The sequence below is a fragment of the Vidua chalybeata genome, chromosome 6 (genome assembly GCF_026979565.1).
Source record: "Vidua chalybeata isolate OUT-0048 chromosome 6, bVidCha1 merged haplotype, whole genome shotgun sequence".
NCBI lineage: Eukaryota > Metazoa > Chordata > Aves > Passeriformes > Viduidae > Vidua > Vidua chalybeata.
Window position 1 is genome coordinate 40241383 of NC_071535.1, and position 23570 is coordinate 40264952.

Genomic DNA, 23570 nt, shown 5'->3' on the forward strand with positions numbered 1-23570 from the left:
TTGCTTCAGCCTTTTTACATTGGCTAAGGCAAAGGATGAATTTATACTGTGCCAAAAGCCTAAGAGTTCAGGAACTCACATGTGAAGGGTTACAGACTATAAATGCTCAAAATATCCTGGAAACCCCAAACATGAGGCACTACACTTCAACAGTTCAGTTAGACACCACCAGTTTCTATCCTACATCTGGTTCTGGGCAAAGTGACACATATACAGAAGGATGGACTTTCCTGGACTTTCTGAATTACTTTTGGTTTTTTGTCAGATCCATTATTTTTAGAGGACACCAACAACTGAGTAAGAGAATTTTCTCAGAAGCTACCAGGAAAATGGATGGTCCTCTGCAACCCTTCAGAAGCCCCAAGAACTGCCATCAGCAGCAATTTATGGTTTGTGTCCAAGAAAGCATTAATTTTGCTTGCTGCAATCCATTGTAAACAGCCACCAGAAAAATAAAAACAGAGGAAGATATTTGCATAGTTTGAAGTCACAAGTTTCATGAAGTATTGCAAACAGTAGTTCTTTACTCTGGACAGAGATGAAGGATGTGTTAGCCGTGTGCCAGCAGCCAGCTTAGGAGAACATGCTCCCAGCATCAGGAATTTGTCTTGACTAACTAACTGATGAGGGAAAGGGCAAGAGGATGTTACCAATGGTATCATTGCCATGCCATCTGCTGCACTTGTTACTCCTTCCTCCCTGTCATCCACTGCCTTGGGTAAACAGGCACTTGAAATTAAACCAGCAAGTGCTGCAGTGTACATATTGTCCTCAGGCAACACGAAAATGGACTCAGGTGTGGTATTCAAACAACAGAAACAATAGCCAGATCTACAAGAAGAGAGAGGAGTCAGCCCAAGCTGCCCTCCCCATGCCATAGCCACCTACCCAGAAGGTGAGTAGATCTGCTTTGCAAAGCACTCCATCTGTGAGTGATAGCAAAGAGCACCATCTGAAAAACAAAAAGAGCGCTGTCTACAGCGTCCTCGAAGTCAAGCATGGTTTCCGTGTGTGATCTCAGTGTCAGGTGATGTTATAGCACAGAATATTGAGCATACCTTAGTCTAAAAGGTGCTAACAAACAAAATCAAGGCTTTTTGAGGACTCCTATTGCCACTTTGAACTGTCAGTCAGACTCTACATAATACTACTGGTTATAAGCACTTTTCAAGAGTAAAATCAGAAAGGTCAGTAAGACTGGTATAGCCTGCAGAGACCCTTTGATACACCCTTCCCATGAGGGGGTCACAAACATCCCCTTTCCACAAAGCCATAACCTCCATGGCTTTCAAGGCTGTACACAATGGCCCAGACCACACTCATACTGAGACTGAACCATGACAAATGCAAGTTTAGGCAAGAATATTCTGCTCTTTGGTGTTAACACCACAAGTAATACCTATTTAAATCCAGATATCAAACTTATGTTCACAGCAGTAGGAAGAAGAGCTCATCATAGAATTTTTGCTTTCCAAGACTGTGTTTTGCCCTCCTTCACTGTCATACGGATCACAAAGATCAAGATCTATGCAGATTTTTGAACTTTGCATTCTTTACTTCTAGCTATATGTCTGCCTACCTATCTCTTCACTGTATCACTGCTTCTTTTTGAAGTGATGACTCCAGCCTCACTTGAATACCTCACTGACTCACCTCACTGAATACAGCCCCGGTCTAGTATTTTATCTCATCCAGCAGTGAAACAACTATAACAGCTGGAATCCTTACAGAAAAATGAAATCCTTTGCTGAACTTTATGAACATAAATGTCAGAACAGCTGCTATCCATGTGAAGACTGAAATGGCCAAAAGTGATTCAACCAGATACGACCGGTTAGGTCAATCTTGCATTTACCTGTACTTCATGCTTTTTATTCTCATAACGAGGGATAACTGAAAATCCTAAACATCCAGGCCAACAAACCAGGTAATCCCACTGCTGCCTTACTCTTGTAGGAGATGCCTTCTTGATAATAACCATTTCCAAAGCTCCCTACAGAAGCAGCACTGGTCTGACAGGCCTCACCGTGCAGCAATGCCCCGTTCTGGTGACTCGCCACATGTACGAGGCCTCAGTGACCGACATTTTGCAGATATATGCCAACACTTGAAACACTGCCCCACGGTCACACATGGTCCCTCCCTGCTGCATTTGCCGGAGCAGAGCCAGCCGCGCTGCCGGCTACTCTGCCGAGGCGCAGGGCCAGCAGAGGGAGCGCAAGCACACACGTCAGCTCTGCCTTCAGTCTCCCAGCTCGCCCTTCTCCTCGCACAGGACAGCTGACACTGCCAGCCGAGAGCCAGCGCGGACAGCTGGTTCAAATGCAGCCCAGAAAGAAAGCAAAAAAAAGCACCTCTTTTAGTGTCTGTCAAATCAGTAGGGAAAAAAAAAAAAAAAAAGCCCAAACAGAATCAAATTTACCTCGGGGGGTAATGCAAAGCATTTTGCAAATATTTGAACATAACATAAAAAAATGAGCAAAAAAATGGAATGAGACCTGTCAGTGCTTGTAAGAGTGGATCAACAGGATCATCTTTAACATTTATTCTCATTCCAGAAAATAGCAATCCTCCACATACACATCCTTGTCTTTTTTTAGACCCTTTCTTTGAATCTGACATCAAAGATACTCATTATAATAAATACTGAAAGAGTACAACCATACCATTTGCAAAATGGTAGTAACATTTTGGTTTGGTTTTGCAACACACAAAACAGTAAGGAGTATTTGATGGCCTCTCTCTGGAAGACAGAGTCCCATAAGGGAAAGCAGAAGAGAACTGGACTCACCTCATCCAGTTTGCTTTGGTTTCATCTGTCCCATCAATGGATTTGTAGCGGTTGTTCTTATCAACGATCTGTGGAACAAGAGAATGGATGCAGCACATCAACCAGCTGGTCCAGGCAGGAGAAAGTCTATGAATCTCAAATCACTGTTTCAGTTCTAGCCTTGAGTCATGGTGTGAAACTCTATGCTGTGAATCTCAGCTCTCCTGGTACTACAGGCTGCTGACCTGAAGTGTATAGAGGCTACTCTGAACTGACTGAGAGCCATTTTTCTATGTACAAATATCTAACTATGGATGTAGCTGACAAAATCATTAACAATCCTGGGACATGGATTTTGGGACACGGCTGAGACACATTTATTTTACAGACAGAAAAGTGTGAGGAGCATTTCATATCAGCAGGTCTCAAATTTTTCCCAATAACTCAAGTCCCACATTGTAATTCTCATCATTAACATGTGTTGATCCAGTAATCTCTATCTCATATGCTAACCAAGTCGTGTAGTATGAGGAGAAAAAAGTTTTGGTGCTGGAATCTGCATGTAGATCAGTCCCTGATGGACTGGATCTTTTTTCTGGCTTCTTGGCCACTTCCTCTGGTCAGGCAGGCTGGGAAGGAATGCTAGAGGTCCATGAGAGAACTCTGCAATCTCTAGATCATCTATCTATCCCCTTAAGCTGCTAATATTTACAGCAGGTTGATGCTGATGTAGTACCCATGTGGCCAGCAGAAGACCTTCAGAGAAGGGGGAAGATGGCTAAGGTTTGGCTCCACAAGCCCATGACTCCCCCAGCTCTGAACTGCATGGCTGAGGTGTCACTTAGATGGGGAAACTTGTCACTCACCAGCCACGAGAAGAATCCTGCAGACCTGTCCTGGCTAGAGATCTGCCCCTCATACGGCCCAAAGATGTGACCTTTGGGGATCACCTCGTTCATACAGCGCACGTCGTTCTCCCCACTGGGCTCTTTAACCACCTCCATTCCAGGCGGGATGGTCAGCGCTGCCCGGTCCGGAATGCCAACGGGCACTGGGGTGTCAGACACAAACACTGGGGGGCCATGGTTTGGACACTCATCCACAAAGTACTCCTGGCAGGACTCACAGACTGCAGATGTGAAGGAAACAGGGGTTAGCTAGGGCAGACATGATGCACAGGCTCACGCAGCACACCGGATACACAGCACTCAGTCCTAGCTGAGCCCCCTCCCCAGACTGCAGCCTACACACACACAGATGCTTCACTGGCTGCTCCCCTGTTCTGCCACGCCTGTCAACACAGGCTCTGCCCCAACCCACACCTCCCCTACCAACACCTGCACCTGCCTGAGCCCTGGTGCCCTGTGTGCATTTGCCACTGATGGTTGAAGATGCATGGAAAGGCCCCATCACTGCCTGCAGAGACAGAGGCTGAGGGCTCCCTGCACATCCCTGGTTAGCAGTAAGTCCTCCAGCCAAAAGGTTTGATTCCCCACACATCAGAGGGGAGCTAAAACAAGCATCCCTGAAAACAAATACCCTCATCATATGGCCTTCATTCGGTGCCTGGGAGAGAGACAGCATCCCGGGCACCTGTCCTTTCCAGACAGAAACGTAGGTCTACCGTTGATAATTCGAAGGTATGCCAGCATAAATGGCACCAGTTTTCTTTCCAGAATATGAGGGAAAGAGTTGTCATCTGCCCAGTGCTCCCTTTGTAGTTTCTGAATTGAAGTAGTTGGGTTTTCTACACTCTCAGGGTTTTCCAATGTACAATTTCATATTTCCAGCTTGCTTTCCTCCTACCTCCCTACTTCTGCCTAGCTCCTTCATGGACAAGTTGCTTTCGTGCAACAATTTATCTACCAACCATGCCAGTGTTTTCAGTGAGAATGCAAATTTATCCCTAGCTTTTTTTTCCCCTGCTTCCTGACCCGAACTGACAGGGGCAAAGTCTACACAAGCAGCAGTGATGCTCTTCCCTCACTCACAAGACACTTACACCAGAAATCCACTTGCTGAAAGCTCTTGGTCATGATTACATCCCGTTTCCCTTTCAGTTTCTTGGGTTCCATTTCCATGGACTGTGGGTCAGGCCTTCCAGAGCTGAGGAGGGAACAACAGAAGGATGATGTTAACCTAGCGATGGTCCTATGCTGGGACTGCACACAGAGAGAAGCTGAAGCAATGGGGCCTAACCAACTCCTTCAGTCCCACAACTCTAGCAGAGAATTAACTAAACTGCCACCCAACCTGCCAAAAGCTGGTATATCAGATCTTTAAGGCTAAAGCCCACAACAGAAAATGGCTTCAGCTAGAATAGGTGCACATAAGTAGGCAACCACTCCTATCAAACATCCCAAGGCAGACCCCACAAGGAAGAGCTCTAATAACTTCAAACAGCTCAAGTATATTCCTCAAAACCACCTTTAAGCTGGGAGGTAGGTGGAGAGAAGGGGTTAGAGTACATCAGACCAAAGCTCGGCCACATACCAAGGCTGTCCATACTCCTGGTCCAGGTGTGGAGAGCAGGCCTCTGTTTTTATCGTCACCATCTCCCCTAAGGAAGCCTGGGTCTGGATCAAACAGTCCTTCAAGTTCTCACTCATGTTCTGAAAAAGAATGAAGGAAGGGAGTAGAGATATGAGTAGCCAAGAAATGACAACCTTGCTCCCCCAGGAACCACAGCCTTCTTCCCCAGGCCAGGATGCAGCCAGCAGATCAGGCATCAAGAGTTGCCATCACACACCAGAGCACCCACAGGTGCACATGAAAACCTCTTCCTGCACTGAGGAGGGAAGAGCAGTTCAGCTGCAGTTCAGGTGAAGAGTGTGAGACACCACAGAACAACCTGAGGCATGGAGAATCTGAAGTATGCTTCACAGAGCCTATTAAAAACATACATGGGATTTCCAACTGCACATGGAATTTAAGAGTGATGGGTGTGCTATGTTATGGGAACATGGAGCACCACTACCTCAGAGCAAGTCTCTGGGGGCAGAAGGACAAGAAAGAGGAATGCAGATTGGAGCACTGAACCAGGATCTGCCTACAAACCTTACATATGCCAGTCTCCATCGGGGAACAGAATACAGGGTACACACCCCTGCAGATAGAGCTTTCTATGTGCTCTAGACACCTCTGAGGAACAGGTAAGTGCCTACAGCACCCTTTGGGACTCCACCAAGATTACACAAATCATACTTGTGATGTTCCTTTACAGCAGCCAGAGCTGAGCCACCACCACCTTTCTGGCACACAAGGCTTGCTGTAGTGAAAACACCTCTCCCTCTGCTTAACACAAGAGCCAGGAGGCGCTTCACAGAATCATCAATCACTTAATGATGTTTAAGGACAGCAAGCTCCAAAACAATAACACTTCCCTCCCCCTCCCATTATGGGGTGGTGCTGAAAAGAAAATATAGATATGTCAAGTGATAACAATTTGGAATGGATTTAATTTAGATTTTTGAAAGGACTACTAAACATAAGAGCATTTGAGTGTGAGAAAAGGAATAGAGTGCTGCTCATCTCTTCATTTGCATTTATCTTAAGACTTCCTCTAAGGCACACAAACTGTCTGCTCTCAGGTACCACCCCAGATCAGACAGATTTCACAGTTGCTACCCCCAAATCCCCTGTGATGGCCCCTTCCATGCCCAATGACATGCTCTGTTATGCTGCATACTTGCAGTGCTGACAGAGGGGCCTCCACAGCTCATCAGACCACTTCTATCAGGGAAACTTGGCTCGGGGTATTTCTAAATTCATGTTCACAAACCCCTGAAGACAGGAATTTTCTTATTCCACACATGCTTGTATGGGCCTGAACACCATGGAAGTCTGGTCTGCATTTCTGCCCTATTTACTGCAAGAAGAATGCCATTCCCAACCTCTCTGGCTCTACTTCCTCTACTGGCCAGGGAACAAATAATTTGTTTTTCCAATCAAACTTCTCACATGCCAATGTGCAGCCTGAAAGACATTTATCAAACCTTTATCAAGGAGTGTTACTTAATACTCATACAGTGGTCTGAAAGCAAAGCCCCAGCGTAAGTACAACTAGACACATGCAAAACACATGCACTTTTAAGCCTGTACAGGATGTCCAAAACAAGACACATTTTCTTTCAGAATTACCACAGCCATTCAGAAGGAAAGCGATAGTAAGGCCAAAGAAGGGCTCATTATTTTGGCAGGCTGAGACCCTTGTCTGCACTCTCTGGAGCAAGAGGAAAGCTCTGCAGTCCTGTACCCATACACCAGCCAGTGCTGCAATCAGGGCCTACCTAGCCTTCTCAGAGAAGAAGTCTTTTCTGCAAAGTCTGCAGTAAAGCAGCTGAAGAGGGAGAAAGCTTGGGGAGCGGGAAAATGTTAAAAGACAAGAAGATATAGGTGCTGCCCCAGAGCTGGTTAGCTGTGGGGCCTGCACTGTCACAGGAAAGGTGGATGCAGATGCTCTCAGTCAGAACAACCATCTGTGTTGGAAGCCTGGCAGACAGGACACCTGAAATTACAACACCATATCCACCAATCATTTAGTAGGAAGAGATGTGTGCCTTTGTTTCTGAAGATAAAATTACTTTTCCTTTCCCACTCTTGCCCCATGGAGTCTTACAGAGTGAGAGAAACCCTGTGATGACACAGTCTTGACCTCCTGCCAAAGAAGGTCACTGTGCTTCCTTCAGCTCTGGTTAAACTACTGCATAGCTCCAAATAAAGGGGAAGAAAGAAGAAGAAATAAACACTGTGTTTACTTTACACATGAAGCTCTGTGTTTTACTGTATAGCACATTATGCAGCCCGCCCCTCTCCTGGTCCTCCCTGAACTCCCTCCTACTTATCAGCAACATTCCTTGCAGCACACTGGCAGGAGCAGCACCTTGCACGGAGATAACGCCCTCCCTGCCCCTGCTCAGGATTGCCGTGTCTGGGGTTCTGTTTCCAGTGAACCACCGTGCTGCTGTAAGAGCCCTTGCTCCTGCTGCAGCTCCCAGGCCACCACGCATCCTGCCAGCCCTCCCACCTGCTCTGAGAGTAGGTGACTGCTTTAAAGGCATCACACAACTGCTTCTTGTCCCACCCAGCACACAGCTGGCCCAAGTTCACCACTAACTCTCCTCTTTTCACTACCTGCAACTTGCCCAGATTTTATGTTGCCCACAAACACAATCCAAATTAACTTTGTGCTTTTTTTTCCCAAGACACCAACAATCTTAGAATCAAGAGAATCATTTAGGCTGCAAATGACCTTTAAGATCATCGTGTCCAATGTAAATCTAGCTCTGCCAAGTCCACCACTAAATCATAGAATCATTTAGGCTGAAAATGACCTTTAAAATCATCAAGTCCAACCATAAACTTAGCATCGCCAAGTCCACCACTAAACCATATCCCTAAGTGCCATAGCTACATGTCTTTTAAATAACTCCCAGGGGTGGGGACTCAACTACTTCCCTGGGCAATTTGTTCTAATGCTTGATAGCTCTTTTGTAATTTCCAATCTAAACTTACCCTGGTGCAACCTGAAGGCATTTCCTCTCACCCTATCACTTGTTAATAGGGAGAAGAGACTGATTTCTACCTCTTGATTAGAACTGAGCCAAAGACAAAAAAAATCCCAACTGAGACTACTACACTACCAGCAATGGGGCTCCTTTCATTGTCACACTGTAACCCTTTATTTAGTCAGGTTTCTTTTTATGTATTGAATCGCATAATAGCTTGGGTTGGAAGGGACCTTAAAGATCATCTAGTTCCAATCCCACTGCAGAGACAACTTCCACTAGACCAAGCTGCTAAAAGTGCCATCCAGTTTGGCCTTGAACATTTCCAGGGATGGGGCAGCCACAGATTCTCTGTGTTCCAGTGCCACACCACCCTCAGAGTAAAGAAATTTTTTCTAATATCTAATCTCATCTACCCTCTTTCAGTTTAAAGCCATTCCCCCTTGTCCTACTGCTACAGGCCCAGCCAAAAGTCTGTCCTCAGCTTTCTTAAAAGCTCCCTTGAAGTACTGAAAGGCAGCAATCAGGTCTCCCTGGAGTCTTCTCCAGGCTGAACAATCCCAAGTCTCTCAGCCTGTCTTTGCAGGAGAGGTGCTCTAGCCCTCTGATCATCTTCATGGCCCTCCCTCCTCTGGACTCACTCCAACAGTGTGTGTGTGACACACTGAATCATCCCACCTATTTATTCCCATGTCTTGTTGCACAATTTCGGTGCATTAAACATGCTAGACTTACCAACAGTTTTACCTTTAGTAAAATTATAGCAACACCAGAAAATCATACTACGTTAGAAAAGAATGATCTAAAAAAACCTGTACAGACTGACTATTACAATTAATACCCCCTTGATTCATGATCAATCTGATCCATATCAGCTGTTACATTATTTTACTGGAAGCGAACATCCGAGTGTGGGTAGCCTAGTTTAATTTGCCCAGTTAAACTTGAAATTGGCCTACTCACTTATGAGTAATAGACAACCTTTTTTTAAATCTAACTCATTATACATGGGTTTTTTTTTAATTATTTTTAAATTAGCATTTATGGCTCAGAGAGCACTGCTCAGCCAGGCCTTTTAAAGTCCCTGGATGCAAGTAAGCCAGAATAGCGAACTTTAAAATGTACTGCAAATAGCAGCTATGGTAGCTGCTATTTGCTAATTTCCCAAGCTATTGCTACAACACAGAGCATTATACTGCTGCTGTAACTAGTACCACCTTCTAGCTTTTCTTCCAGGAAAAAAAACATATGAAACCTCTCCAGTTCCAGACTTCAGCCGATGACCATGCTTTTAGGACTCTTTTAGCTTCTGATGTATTCAAAGTGGTGTTTAATTTTTTGTAATTTCACTGCTCATTAATTCCTCTTTCTTGCCATTTCTCCTCCCCCTTTGGCATTCTACAGCTACAAGAGTTTAGTTCACATTCTGTCATTTTCACTCCCTCCACTTCATTGTTTTGGGGTTTTCTTGGCAGTTTTTATAATTGTGTTTGTTCTAGCACCTAAATATGAAGAGCCTCTAAAGATTTCAGATGATGTGGAGAAGCAGCATGTAAGCATAAGCACAGCAGGCTCCTTGGTTATTGCTGAGAGTATTTCCAGGGTGTACTTGGCCTCACCTGTACATGTCCCTGTGCCTACCAGAACATTAGCCCTCCCAGTATTCAGTGGGCACACACCTACTGCAACGTCCTAGCAGCATGTCAGCAAGGCCAATCCCTGGTGAGAGGGATGCTGTGATGACCCAGGTGCTGTCTGCACACAAAATCAAGTGCTTTGGGCAGCAAAGGCAGTTGTGCACAGAGGTCCTTGGCAAACCCAGGACACCAGCGTGACTGCTACAAATCCCAAGAAGCATCCCTGGATCATCCCTGGGTTCACAGGCAGTGCCACATAACCACTCCACTTTTCTTTACAAAGCAGGCATGGTCTTGTCACATTTCTGCATGACACACAATTTAAGATATCCAGTGGCTCTGCCATATTGCTCAAAATCAGGGAAGTAGAAAACACAAGAACATCTGAGCTATTAATCTCCAATGCAAGGGAAAAACCTCCAAATGGGATTAAGCATGAACGAACCTGTGAATTCCTGTCCTCAATTATGCTGCCTTTATCACTGCCACTTTCGTAATTATTAGTTAACAGTCACAGGCTCTTATCTGCATGGATCAGCCTCCAAAACAGAGCTTTAATTTTACATTTTACTGGCAGGTTTCCCAGACTGGGACATTCCTTCATGTGAAACAGCCATATAGGAATCCATCCCCTCCTCAGCACACAGCTCCTTCACTCAGCTTCTCACTGCTGACCTTCTGGAGGTCATCCCCTCTTCTTTTAAGGCAGATCTTGCATAGCTTTTGCCACATTTTGAAGTGCAGGCTCATGGTGAAAGATGGACATGAGTTCATATGCTTTTTCTACAGTTGCATACTATTACCAGAAATAGTACTGACAAGCTGAGAAGAGGGAATAAAGCACAGCATTCAAGGCTCTGAGCTGCCCCCCATACAGCTGTGGAAGACCCAGGCTGACTGTTCTCCCGGAGGTGAATGCCCTTATCAAGGTCCTTGGCCATGCCAACCACTTCAGGTCACTTTCTGAAGTACCAGCTGGCTATGCAGCTCAAGCTTACAGCCAGCGCAAACTCGGAAAGATCAAAGATCCCGCAAAGTAAGAGGGAGAACCAGCTTGCTCTGAGGATGAACACTGTCCACAGACAGATATAAGCCAATGCTCCACTGGGAAAATTCGTTTTGCCTAGATGGTTGCCACAGCATTTTCTCCACAAAAGTACAATATTTTTCTGGGTGAGGCTGTCCTCCACCTGGGGGTGCAGCAGAACAGTGTCCCAGCACAGCAAAGGCTGGTGGCACTAGGGCAAGTCCCTGTGACCTGCCTCCCAGCCTGCTGCAAGGCCAGGGCTCTTCTCTGATGGCCACAGAGCAAGGTTGAATGAAGCCAGCACACCTGGTAACATGCTGAAGTAGTCACAAATTCACACTTAATTAGTGAAAATTATAGGTCACACATGATGTAGGATTTGAGCAGTCATGGGCTGTGGTGAGGACTTGTTTAACTCATTGTCAATTACCCCACTACACTCAGGAGCCATAAATTCACCAGAAGTATGAAATATTTTGTTTGAGTTTCAAATTCTGAAAACACTGAAGAAGGTCAGGTCTACAAGAAAGATACCTGGAAATACCACCAGTTTTTCTGCAGCTTTCTGAAGAAGCTTGGAGAGTAAGCTTCAAAATAAGAAAATTTAAACCTGTTTTACAGCAGGGAGAGCTGAGAGTTTCCAGTGGTTTTAACTTGCCCAAGACCAGCAACTGACATGACGGGATGGGGTGCCACAGCACCAAATTCCCACGGCCATCCTCACTGCAGATAAGTTGGGAACAGGGAAATTTTCGTTTGCCAACCTGGAACTCCTCCTGTAGTCTCAAACGGATGTGAGATGAGTTCACACTGTCACTCTTACATGATTCATTGGCAAAACATGTTATCAAAACCCTCCATGGTCTGCTTAGGCACGTTTCAGAGGGGGAAGAAGACAGAAAACCTCTGAAATAACCCCTGAAGCAGTCTTAAGTTTGTTTTATGATGGTTTCTAGTGAAGATGAAACACACTGATAACTTTACAAGATTTGTCACAAAATTCTGTGTTGTGGTCTCAGAGCATTTGCCCTTTCTTGATCTCAGAGAGAGTACGAAAAGCATCCATGTGCTGGTCCATGCACTGTCATGGATCAGCATAGCCTATGCAAAGCAGGTATTACTCAATGCAACTTTTCCATGTTAAGTGTTGAGTAAGGACTCAAACAAGCAGGATGCTGACAATGTAAAGCTCCCATGCAGCCTAAAAGCCTCTGAAACAGTGAAACATGCCACAGAACCAAGGCAAGTACTGCAGCTGAAAGAATACATAAGTGACTTGCATTTTTAAAATACATGGTAACTTCTCGTTTTTCCTGCTCCCTGCATTGATCTCACAGATTCACAGTTTTAGGGTAGAAATGAGAATTAAGACAATCTGACTAACACCCCTTATGTCCCACTCCTTTCCTTTTAGCCTACAAAAAGGACAAAACCTCTGAGACAAGCAAGAGGAAGAGAAGCCAACATTTCATGAATTTATCTCAGTTGTTAATCCCCACCACAGACAAGTCATATGTGATTTGTTTTAGTTCTGGGCATCAGGCAACGGTTCTTTCAAAGGGCCCTGGAACCAGATGGGAAAGGCTGAAATATCCAGTATGCTGGGACACTGCTTTGAGCAACTGGAAAAAATTGCTTCCCAGGTTAATGGCTGTAATAAACCTCACCATCTTTGGTCAGAAACACCAGTTGCACTTCTTTGCCTCTGGCTTCAACATAAATATATACCTACATTTATAAAGTTAAAACAAACAGACACAAAGCCCCAGTACTAAAACTAGATGTTATTTTACCATTTTTCTCCCTAAGGACAGAATAAGAGTAGAACTAAGTGGCAGCTGTAAGCCTTCTTCCTTAAGGCACTACCAAAAGGTGTATGGATAGCAATAGTGATAAGCACTGAATAAAACCACATACATAGCAGAGCCCCGGATATGTACCCATGCAGTATCTTCTTAGCTTTCCAACAACTTGTATCATTCTTCTGTGTAACTCTTCCAATTTTCTCTGTATTAATTCAAGATGCTGGCATTAGAAAGCCACACTGATATAAGACTGATTCTGCAGTAAATATAAGGTTTACAGATGTAAAACTACCTCCTCACCCTGATTCATTACCATCCTGCTTGTGTCCAAAATCATGGCTGTCTCTTCCCGCTAGGACCTGGCACAGAAAGCTCCCCAGGGCCACCTGCCCATTCTGACCCCCATGTTCTCACATGGGACTGCTCAGGACACAGCCTCCCTTCACAGATCACGTTCAAGACAAGCCTTGCCAGGTTCATAAATCTCCACTTGTCTGTGTGAAAATTATTCGGCTTCAATAATCTCATTTACCAAACAAACTGCATTACACTGTCCTGTCCCTATCAACAGCTACAATTCACCAAACATGCTTCATCTACACAGTTTGTCACTGATGAGTCATGTCTTCTGCATCATTAAGTACGTGTCGGGCAGAACTGGCTTCTCCCTTCCCCTTATCCGACAAGAAGGGTCATCAAGTCTACTTCTTTGAAAACACAGCCTCCACATATCATGTTGCAGAGACTCTTCTGTAAAATGATCAAGCTCTAGCTTAAAATAGCTGGATTATTTGCTCCCCTCATCTAAGGTGGCAATGCCAGAACCGTGATCTTTTGATGTTGAGAAGATATTTTCTATGTTCATCTTAAAGTCAATTCTCAAACAGTTGATTTATTAGTGTGCTAGTACTGTCCTTAACCTTAAGAGTATCCTTCATCCTCCTTACTGTTTATACTGACACTTCAGCTTATTTATTGGATGCTGGTTCTCTATCAATCACTGCCTTCACTTCCTAAGCCACATATATTTTATTGATATTCTCTCGCACTGGATATTAATTGGATCCTCACACACTGAGTTAGCTGCCTTTTATATATAATTGCATATCACATCTAGAGATGTCTCTTTAAACCAACAGTAAACTTCTCCAAGAACAAAATCAGACCTTTTTAAGAAGTACAAAATACTTTCCATGACACCAATTTTCAGGCATGGATAATTTTATATTTACCTAGGATTGGTGTCATGCTCCCCAGCTTTTATTTTCCTGGGCCATCCACTTGGCAATTTTCAAAACTATCCCAACACAATCATTCACTCAGTCTCCTGCATTTGCTGCAATATACCAAGACTGAATAAAAGTGAACATGAGCAAGCTAGAGACCTCCTCTCACTCATCTAGTGCTCACTATATTTCAAGGGAATGTGCTTTTTTCCTTAGCACAGCTGCCAGCAAAACTGCTCAACGACAGGGCCCCATGCTACACAACTCCCATGTGAGTCCCTGGATCCTGACTTGTAGCAATCAACTTCTGAATAATGAACTTATCCTTCCCTTGCTGCTGGCCCAGCTGTCAGCCCCAATAGCACTCAAGGGTACACAGTTCAACAACGGGAAGCAGAGATGTGAATTTATTGCCCAAATGACTTTTTACTCTCATTCATGGACAGACAAAAAAGCTGGAGAGAGGAAGTGTTTGGTAGGCACATGAGGCTGGGCCACTGTCACACTCCTGCTCTTCTGCTGTGTTAAGAGAGGGAAAAGACACTGGAATGTCTTTAATGCTTTATAAAGCATGTGCAGGAAATTCAAGATGCCCTGGTCAGGTCCTGCCAGCATCACTGTGCACCTGGGACCCTGCCACATAGCACTGAGCATCTGCCTGCCATCCCATTGCCCACAGTGAGGTTGCATGTACCCAGAACACCCTCGCACCTGTGCAGGCTGGTCAGCCTAAAAATTTTTTAGATGAGCAACACTAGTGATTCATGTATTTCAACAATGATGGAGGTAAAAGGGGAAAGGGAAGGTGTGGGGGTGGGAAGGAAGCAAACCCCAGACATTGGTTTCTAAATAGCAGATGTGGCTATTCTGGCTAGCAAACTTCCACTTTAATTTCTAACCTACAGATATGGGAAATGATTCATGAAAAATCAACAGGATAAAATTAACTGGAAGGCAGAGGGATAATTCATGCAACCCAACCGTCATGGGCTGAAGTGCCAGCACTACCTGGCATTCAGCCTCCGGTGCCCTTCAGTCACTGGCACCTGGCCAGCAATCAGCTCTACATACATTTCCTTAGTGTCAAAATTAGCTCCCTCTGAAAGCACATCCATCTTCTAAAAAGACGGCCTTCCACTCAACACTCTTCCAGAAGTTCCAGCTTTTCCTTTCTTTAAAAAAGAAAGATTACCTGCGGTATGCTGTCTTTTTCTTCCATTGGTGAATGTTTAGCTGTGTCAGAAGACCAAATGGATGGACAGGCTTGCACACACGTCTGTGAGCCATGGCCAAGCTATGCACTAAAATCAAACTGCTCCAACAACTCAGAAAATTCAGTGCATTTTACCAGAGCTCCTTTTTCCTGCACAAAACCAACAACCCACTCAACAGCAACAACCAAGTGCTGGTCTGCCTTTACATACACCAGTGATTCTATCAGGAATCACAAAACACGATTTCACTCTCGATACAGTCACATGACAGAAAGTGTCTTGAGCAGACTATCACTTACAAATTGTAACTCAAAGCTCTTTATCCCAAAGGCCGATGAAAAACCTCCACTCTTACAAGAGACCTCTGGACTTCCAGGAGGCACCTGGTTATTGAACAATGCTCCCTCCCACCACCCAACTCAAAAGCTTCAGGAATCAAATGTATAATTGTAAAGCCTCTGGAGCACCAATACTTCTAGGCAGGCAGTTTCAGGTGCAGGGGAATCCCCATTCCGTTGGGACCTATGAGTACAGATGCAAAACGAAGCTAAAATCCTGCTTTGGCACCATTTATCTAGTTGGTGCCTGTTTCTGTGGAAGGATGTTACAGGGCAATTCCTATGTGGTTGTTACAGTAGTTTCACTCTAGTTGGACTTCAGGACATGACAGGCAGCTCCTTTCTTTTTACTTGTTCAGCAAAAAGGGAAAGAGTATGTGGAAGATAATGAGAAGGTAGGAGCAGATCTTCCTTTCACTTGTTCCCAAAATTCTGACAAACTAGCTCAGTCCTTTAAAAGCACTAACAAACACAGCAGGCCAAATGAGAACACATCACCTGTTCCATAAAATGCAGAGGAAGCAAAAGCAAGAGCAGTATTTATTTCTCCTCATTTGTACCCTCTTGCAGGCCATTAGGAAGATAAGATCTCACAGCACAACAGACATTATTCAGAGCTGGTAAATCTGTCTACAGGTTAGGGACTCATGTTACATGGCTTGGATGAGTAGTGGCTGAGCATGGGTCACACCGACCCCCTTTTCCTTGTGACAGGCAGCAGTCCAGATACTCCCAGTGTCAGATCTGCCAAGAAACCAGATATCCGTGTGCTGAATTCACCACCACCACAATTTGATCTGCACATTCTCTTCCATACAGAGAGAGGGGTGTTCAGACCCTGTATATCCTAACACAGCTAACTAGAAAAAAATTTCCAGCAGGGGCCAAGCATTTCTGGTCTGTATGTGCAACCTTAAGTGCATCTTCTACATAAAGGTACTGGGTTGCACAGAAATACCTGGTCCTTTACACTATGGATATTTTTAAAACACTGATTAGCGGAAGCACAGAAAGAGCCCAAGAACTCATTCAATTCCAGTCCAAAAAGCAGAGGGAGCATGTCAGAATAATGTCATGTGTGCAAGTCACTAAGGGACTGCATTCACCAACTATACTAGAAGAATTCAAAAGCAACATCTCAACACCTGATAAGTAATGAGACCTGGTTAAAAAAAACACCCAGCCAATCACCAGTTAACTCCACTACAGCTAGAGAGAACACATTAGCATCTGTCTCAGCACATCTAGGAGACACAATAGCGGATCTGCTGTTCTGGAGCTACCACCTTTGCAACAGCAATGCAGCATTAGCTGGTGGGACTTTGCACTGAGGGTCAGGCACCTCTACACCCACATAGCAGCCGGCCCTTCCCCACCTGAGGTAGAATTTTCAAGGAAAAAAGCAACTTACAATACCATATATAATAATGTTGTCTTTACAATCACAAAGGGAAAAGAAAAATAGTAATTTAAAAACTTCTAGTCTTCTAGCTGATTGAACTAATTTGATCCCAGAAAAGACAATCGGCAAGCCTAGGTGTGAAACATGACAACTACAGAACATATTTTATTGCTCATAAAAGTATGCTTCTGTGTCATCAGTATGGATTTTTCCCTCAGTCAGTTTCCAAGAGTTTTCATTAATTTCCCCAGAACTGATAAAAGGACTGGATTCTGCAAACTGTGGCGTATTTAGCATTCCTATTAGCATTTCCAAGCAAGGAGTCTCCAAGTCAAAAGAAAGAGCAGACCACATGAAGTACTCCAGCAGCATTAGAAGAAATTTAAAAACCCAAACAACAGCAAATCACCTTGATATACATAGACATGAGGAAGTCAAGGTTTGTACAAATTAAAGGTGTAAAGAGGAACATACTAGGTCAAACTTAGGACATCTTCCAAGGAAGATGCTGTGAACACTTAATTTAGAGTCTACAGTTGAAGGTCCACACAACTCCACCTAGCATATTATGATGCAGTTTATATGATACATTTTCAAAATAGAGCTTCATTGTACTAAAAAAGGAAAGCACTAGAAAATATTTAATATTGATTATCAGCCTGCAAATGACTGATGGCCCTGACCAATACAAGCCCCAGTTAGAAGCCTTCAACACTCTGAAACACTCTGAAAGGGTGTTAGTGGAGGACCACTGGAGCTGTGTTCCCCAGACGCCCTGATCCATAGTCAGGAGCCTGGAGCCAGTGCCGTGCAGCCCACAGAGATGACCTGGCTTGGGGACCAGCACAGGATGCTCAGTGCCTCAGCTCCCACTGCGCAAGGCAGGAGCACTGCTGGCTCTCAGGGAAGCTAATTACAGCGACCCTAGAGCTGCTTCATGAGTTAATCCCCCACATCATCTCCCATGAACTTTTGCCACTCTGTCCTTATACATCTCCCCACTACCCACAGCCAGGTTTCCACAGGCAGAAGCCAGCCCCAGCTGACAGCAGCACAGGCAGCAAGGCAAGCGCTGGGAGTGGCAGTCCCAGTAGGGCTTGATGCCAAGACTTTAGAACAGCAGCCCGTCCTCTGGGACAAGTCACTACAGGCGAAGGAAAAGCCTTGCTGAAAAGCCAAAGCCTGAGGAAGGGAGAAGAAAGGGGGCAGAGAAAGGAAGCCATTTATCAGAGCATGCTCAAATTGGACAACTTGGCTTATGACAGATCCTTCTCACAGGCCCCTTACTGACGGCTGTCCATGAGTGAGGGACTGCATTGAAACAGCTCTGCAGTACACATTACTGACTGACTGCTAGAGGCTGCCAGTTTCTGCAGCTTAAACCTTAAATTATATCTATAATGCTTTTACCTTCTAACTGCAGAGGAACTGTTCTGAGCCCGAGTACTGCCTTCCAGCCTTGCAGAGAGAAATGCCCTTTCAATAACAGCTCTGAAGGATACAATTATCATGCCCCCACAAATGGAGCCATGACCAAGAAACACAACAGCAAAGCTTTAAGTGTCAATATTTTGAATTGACTGTCTCTGCAGAAACATATGCTCTTGCACTTATGTGAAAAGCTCGGGATGGAAGTTGAAAAAATGCTTGTGCTAGTACCACCTTCAATTCTATCTGAACTTCAAAGCCTAGGTGTAGTGGACAGTGACCAAACATCTAAAAAACCACATGGAAAACATCATTCTAGTTGCCAAGTCAAAATTTTCTCCTTCACCTCTGCTTTTTGGCTCTCAATTCTCCCAGTCTTTTCTATCAGCATTGTCTCTCATGGTGTGCATTAAAAAGAAAAACTTCTCCAGCATGGCATACTTGTGTGGCCCTCCTCCTGGATGGACCAGGTTTCTTGTCCATCCACCTTGGCTGCCACTACCTTTCAAAAATGCCACAGGATTGCTCTGTTTTCCATTGCTTTTGGCCTCTTGTACCTGCAAAATTATTCCCTTTCCTTTTCCCTCATCTTTCCAAAGATGCCATACAGGACTGCATGAACCTCTCACCTTGTCCTCTGCCTTTCTTAGGGCGGTAGGACTTGCTATTGGAATCCACTTGCACAAACAAGTTTAACTAGGAGGAATTCCTGAAAAGCCACATTTTACTATGTAGCTTTACAAGGAACATTTCTCTAGAGGCTTTATTTAAAAACACCTTTGGTAGCAAAGAAGAGGTCACAGGGAGAACAGAAAACCCTGCGAAATTAAAGCCTTCTTTACTCCACTAATGCAGAGGCATCAGTGCAACAGGAGGCACTAAAACTGCCTGCAGCTGCACAAGAGCTGTGGTCTAAGAAACTTCACCCACTACAAGAAAGCCTCAGGCAGGAGCGCAATACAGTCAGTTACAATGAGAAACGCCACAGCATGACAAGGGCTGAAACGTGAAGCAGCAAAGCCAGCATCCCACAGCAGGGCTGCCCAGTTGCTGGCCAGCAGGAATTCTGCCACTTGCTCAATGCCAGCGGATATTGCACGTGCTGACTCCCTTCACTGGCTATGCTGCTGCCTCAAGCAGCTCTCAGCCCCAGGGTCTGGAGGGTCTGTGCTCAGGTGAGAGAACAGATCAGGCAACACAGCACTGACGCAAGAAGATACATCAAGCAAACCCAGATGTGTATCCAGCTGACTCCAGATTTCTTAAAATGCCAGAAAGCTGCAATGCAAACTGAAGAATAAAAGCGATATTTGCTTGTTTTGGCTTTACTTAGGAAAACCACAGGTCTCAGGTATACATATTCCAGAGGAGTCATCAGAAGTTCCCACGTGGACTCACTCCACTGGAAACAAGTCACTACTTCTCACTGGTCCAGTCTTCACATCAAGTTTTAGCAGCTTATTTCTTTGTTCTGAAGGTCCCCAAGTTAACCTATAGCATTACTACTTGGCTATCAAACAAAAAAACAAACCCAAACCATTTTGTTTTTGGGACTACATTTAGTTTCTCTGTGCAAATTTTCACATCCATGTAACACCATCGGATTGGCAGTAATGATTTTAAATATGCTACCCCAAAATGTCACAAATATTAGGCAGCATTTTAAGAGCTCTGGAAATGGTTTAGTAGCACCAAGGGACAGGCCCTGCTAACAGCAATTTTAAGAATAAAGAGTTAGGTAGAAGCATATATGTATCTTGCATAAATGGACACGGGGAAAAAATACTTAAAACCCCACAACTCCACTTGGGAATTAACCAGCATGAGAAAGAAGTTATGAAAAGAAAAAAATAATATTAAAAAAAAAAGAAACCACAGAAGGATAAAGTGTACGAAAGTGTACGTGGCACTCTCTACAAAAAGACCTCTCTTGCCTAGGCTTGTTGTATTTCTCATTGATATACACACTTTGATTCCTGACTCAGAGTGGCAACTTCCACTCCCCACAATGCCTGTAGCTCCCTGATCGTAAAGCCAGTCTGCTGCAGTGCAGGAGCCCTCCTGCTTCAGGCTCCTCATGCACTGTTCACAACCTTTACACTGCTCCTACCAATTTCAAGCAGTTCCATCACTTTCCAGCAAGGAATACGAGCAACAAGCTGCCCCCATCCCATCCCAGTAAGATGGACCTTCCATCAGTTCATAAAATATCAGGTTTCAAAGAAGTCCTTGCTTTTGCCCTCATTATTTAAAATCAGGTCCTATCCTCACAATACTCCCCTTTAGTTGTTAAAAAAAGTGCAAGCAATTGCTATCAGTGAGCAATAAGGCTGATATTGAGAATCCCCCACAAACTGTGCCAGAAAGCACCATGCTTCATGCATGGTCCCCAAAGATGCTAGAGGAACAACAGGCCAGTATCCCAAAACCAGAGAGCTCCGCACCAAAGACAGCACTGAGTCAGGAGCCTGAGGAACTCCTTCATGCTCCACAAACAGCTGGAAGGAGCAGCAGCCTTTGACATGACTCCTGGGCACGGGAGAAAAACAACTCGCCCTGGTCCTGCTACTGCATGCCGTAGTGAGATCGGTCAATTCAGCATTCAGCCAAGAGCCAAACTTCAGCATCTCCCATGGCTACCTCAAATCCTCCCTGGTGAGTGGTTCCAGCAGCCAACCCCTCCTTTGCTAACACAGTCCTTGGCCACGCCAACATTTAACTCTTTGCAGGCTGCATGTATTTCAAGAGCTCCATGGCACTCAGCCCTGTACTAAACTATTCCTTCTAGAGCAGGAGCACCTTTGGTCCAAAAGCACCTCTTGCAAGAAGCAAACATCCATCATCTCACTACTTTTGTTTCTGACTGCAGCTTGCACTTGAAAAGCAAAAGTGGTTTATACACAATTCATTAGAAAGTCAGGAGACTCATTTCCCTTTCCACTTTCACTGCTTGTAATCTTGGTCATTAGACAAACGGAAATTTAGGGGATGTGAAGCCCAACCCAGGCAGTGAGCTTGTGTTCTGCCAGTCTCACAGGGAGTTAAACCTTGCCGGCAGGACCGGATCCAAGAGCCTGCTGGATATTTCGGGCTGGGGCTCCTTTGCTGCTCAACAAACCGCTGCACACACCTGCAGTGCTGGAAAACAATCCTATCTTACAGTTAGGCTGGTATTTTTTTAAGCTGATTCTGCCAGTTCTCCTCCCACTTATGAGAGGCATTAATCACAGGAAAAAAAGGAAGAAAACAGTGAGCCAACAGTTTTGCCCACAGGCCAGTTTGTTTTGTTTTTTTTTTTTTTTAGAGATCTGAAAAGGGGACTCTGGAGGCATCTTCCATTTCTCTCTGAAATGGAAGCGATATAGCACCATTTGCAAAGAAACTTGAGAAATTCTGTAAGTTAAAAAAAAAAATAACAAAAAACAAACCCACACAGGGAAGAAGGCCCAAGAAGATGCATTTGGAGTTTTTCTGCGAGAGTTAAGAGAGCATCCCGGCTGAGCGGCGCAAGGCAGCTCTGCCCTGGGTCTGTGCACGGGGCGCGAGCGATGTCGCAGACGGGTGCCCGTGTCCCCGGAGGGGTGCCCGTGTCCCGCACGGGGGTGCCCGTGTCCCCTTGGGGCGCCCGTGTCTCGCATGGGGGCAGGGTGCCCTTGTCCCGCACGGGGGTGCCCGTGTCCCCGGGAGGGTGCCCGTGTCCCCGGGGGGGTGCCCTTGTCCCGCACGGGGGTGCCCGTGTCCCCGGGGGGGGGGTGCCCGTGTCCCGCGGCCGCCGCCCGGGAGTGCCCCGCGCCGCCCCGCCCCGCGTTCCAATGTGGCGCGCGCCCGCCCGCCCCCGCCGCCCATTGGCCGCCGGCCGCGTCAGTCGCCGGCCCCGCTGGCGGCCGCGGGCGGGGCGGGGGGGGGGGCCGCGCGGGCGCAGCCGCGGCGCGGGCGGGAGCGGCGCGGCGGGAGCGGCGGGGACGGGCCGGGCCCCGCGCAGCCCGCCCCGAGGGGGGAAAGCGACACGGGCGGGGAAGCGGGGGAGATAGCTGTGCCCGCGGGTCTCCGCCGCCGCCCCACCCGCTGCGGGCACCCTTCGGCCGGACCTCCCCCCCGGGCTGGGACGGGTTTCCCCCCCGCGCTCCGCAGCCATTTTCGTGGCCACCTTGGCTACCAGCGAGGCTGACTCACCTCGGCACTGCGGGCGCGGGGAGCCCGCCTCGGCGTCGGGGGGCCCGCTCCGCCCGGGAGGGGCGGGGGGAGCCCGGCTGGCTGCGCCCTCCCACCCCGCCGGCCCCCCTGGCTAGTCCCAGGCGAGGACGGGTCCCGGGGCCGGGCCGGGCTCGGCGGAGGCGGCAGCGGCGGCTCCCTCCCTCCCGGCCGTGACCACCATCTTATTAGCACAGGAAATGACATGGAGAACGGAAGAGAGGGGCGTTCGGGGGCCGAGCCCGGGGACCCCCCGAACCGGGGGGAGGCGCCGCCGGTCCGGCCCGGCCCGGCCCGGCCCGCCGAGGCTCTCCCCCGCGGCATTCCCGCTTTCCTTCCAAATATCCGCGGTGGGAAGAGAGGAGGGGAAAAAATAATAAAAAACAAACCCCAAAAGCCGCATACAGCTAGGGGGGGAAAAAACACCAAAAAACAAACGCAGAAGCCGAGCAAGCCCAAACCGCCCACCGTTCCCACCTCCTGCTCCGGAGCTTACGAGTTCCGCGCGGAGCCGCCGGCGATCAGCGCCCGCGGCCGGCCGGGGGCTCGGGGCGGCTCTGGAGGACAAAACCCGCCCGGACGGCCCGCGGGCACCGCGCGGGGGGAGCCGCCGACCGAGAGGTCCGTCCCGGCCGAGCCGCCGGGCTCCCCCCCGGGCGCTGCCGCGGCCACCACCTGCCGCCGCCCGGCAGCCGCCGCGGCGCCCCGCGGAGCCGGACCCGGCCGCCCGCCCGCGCCCTCGGGGCCGCCCGCCTCCGCGCCACGGCGGCCAGACGTGACCCCCGCCCGCGGCCGTGCCCCGGGGCTCCCCCGCCGGCCAGGGCCAGAGGCGGAGTTGCCCCGGGCCGGGCGCCTGTTCCCCCGGCAGCACCCCGCTCCTCTGCCCGGCCGTCGGGAGCCTCATGCTCTTAGCGGGAAAAAGTGAATGAGAAGACGCGCTGTTTCCCCGGCGCTTGGAGCTCGATCATATTTCAGATTACCCCCCCAAAAAGTAACCCACCCAACAGCAACAGTAACAACAAACC

At 47.0% G+C, this 23570-nt stretch overlaps 1 protein-coding gene across 3 annotated transcripts in view; it reads right to left on the minus strand.

Annotated features, from left to right (window-relative positions):
• The window catches only part of PRDM11 (PR/SET domain 11), a 48554-nt gene extending 25383 nt beyond the window's left edge, over positions 1-23171 (minus strand). For 2 of the 3 annotated variants that reach the window (XM_053944970.1, XM_053944967.1), the window contains exons 1-5: positions 22528-23171; positions 5264-5382; positions 4773-4876; positions 3637-3899; positions 2792-2859 (exon numbers count right to left, since the gene is read on the minus strand). In XM_053944970.1, the coding sequence (XP_053800945.1) occupies positions 2792-2859; positions 3637-3899; positions 4773-4876; positions 5264-5382; positions 22528-22869 (896 nt within the window). In that variant the 5' untranslated portion in view covers positions 22870-23171. The remainder of the gene's footprint in view (positions 1-2791; positions 2860-3636; positions 3900-4772; positions 4877-5263; positions 5383-22527) is intronic. The other variant, XM_053944968.1, reaches the window with a different exon arrangement.
• Between the last annotated feature and the right edge of the window lie 399 nt (positions 23172-23570).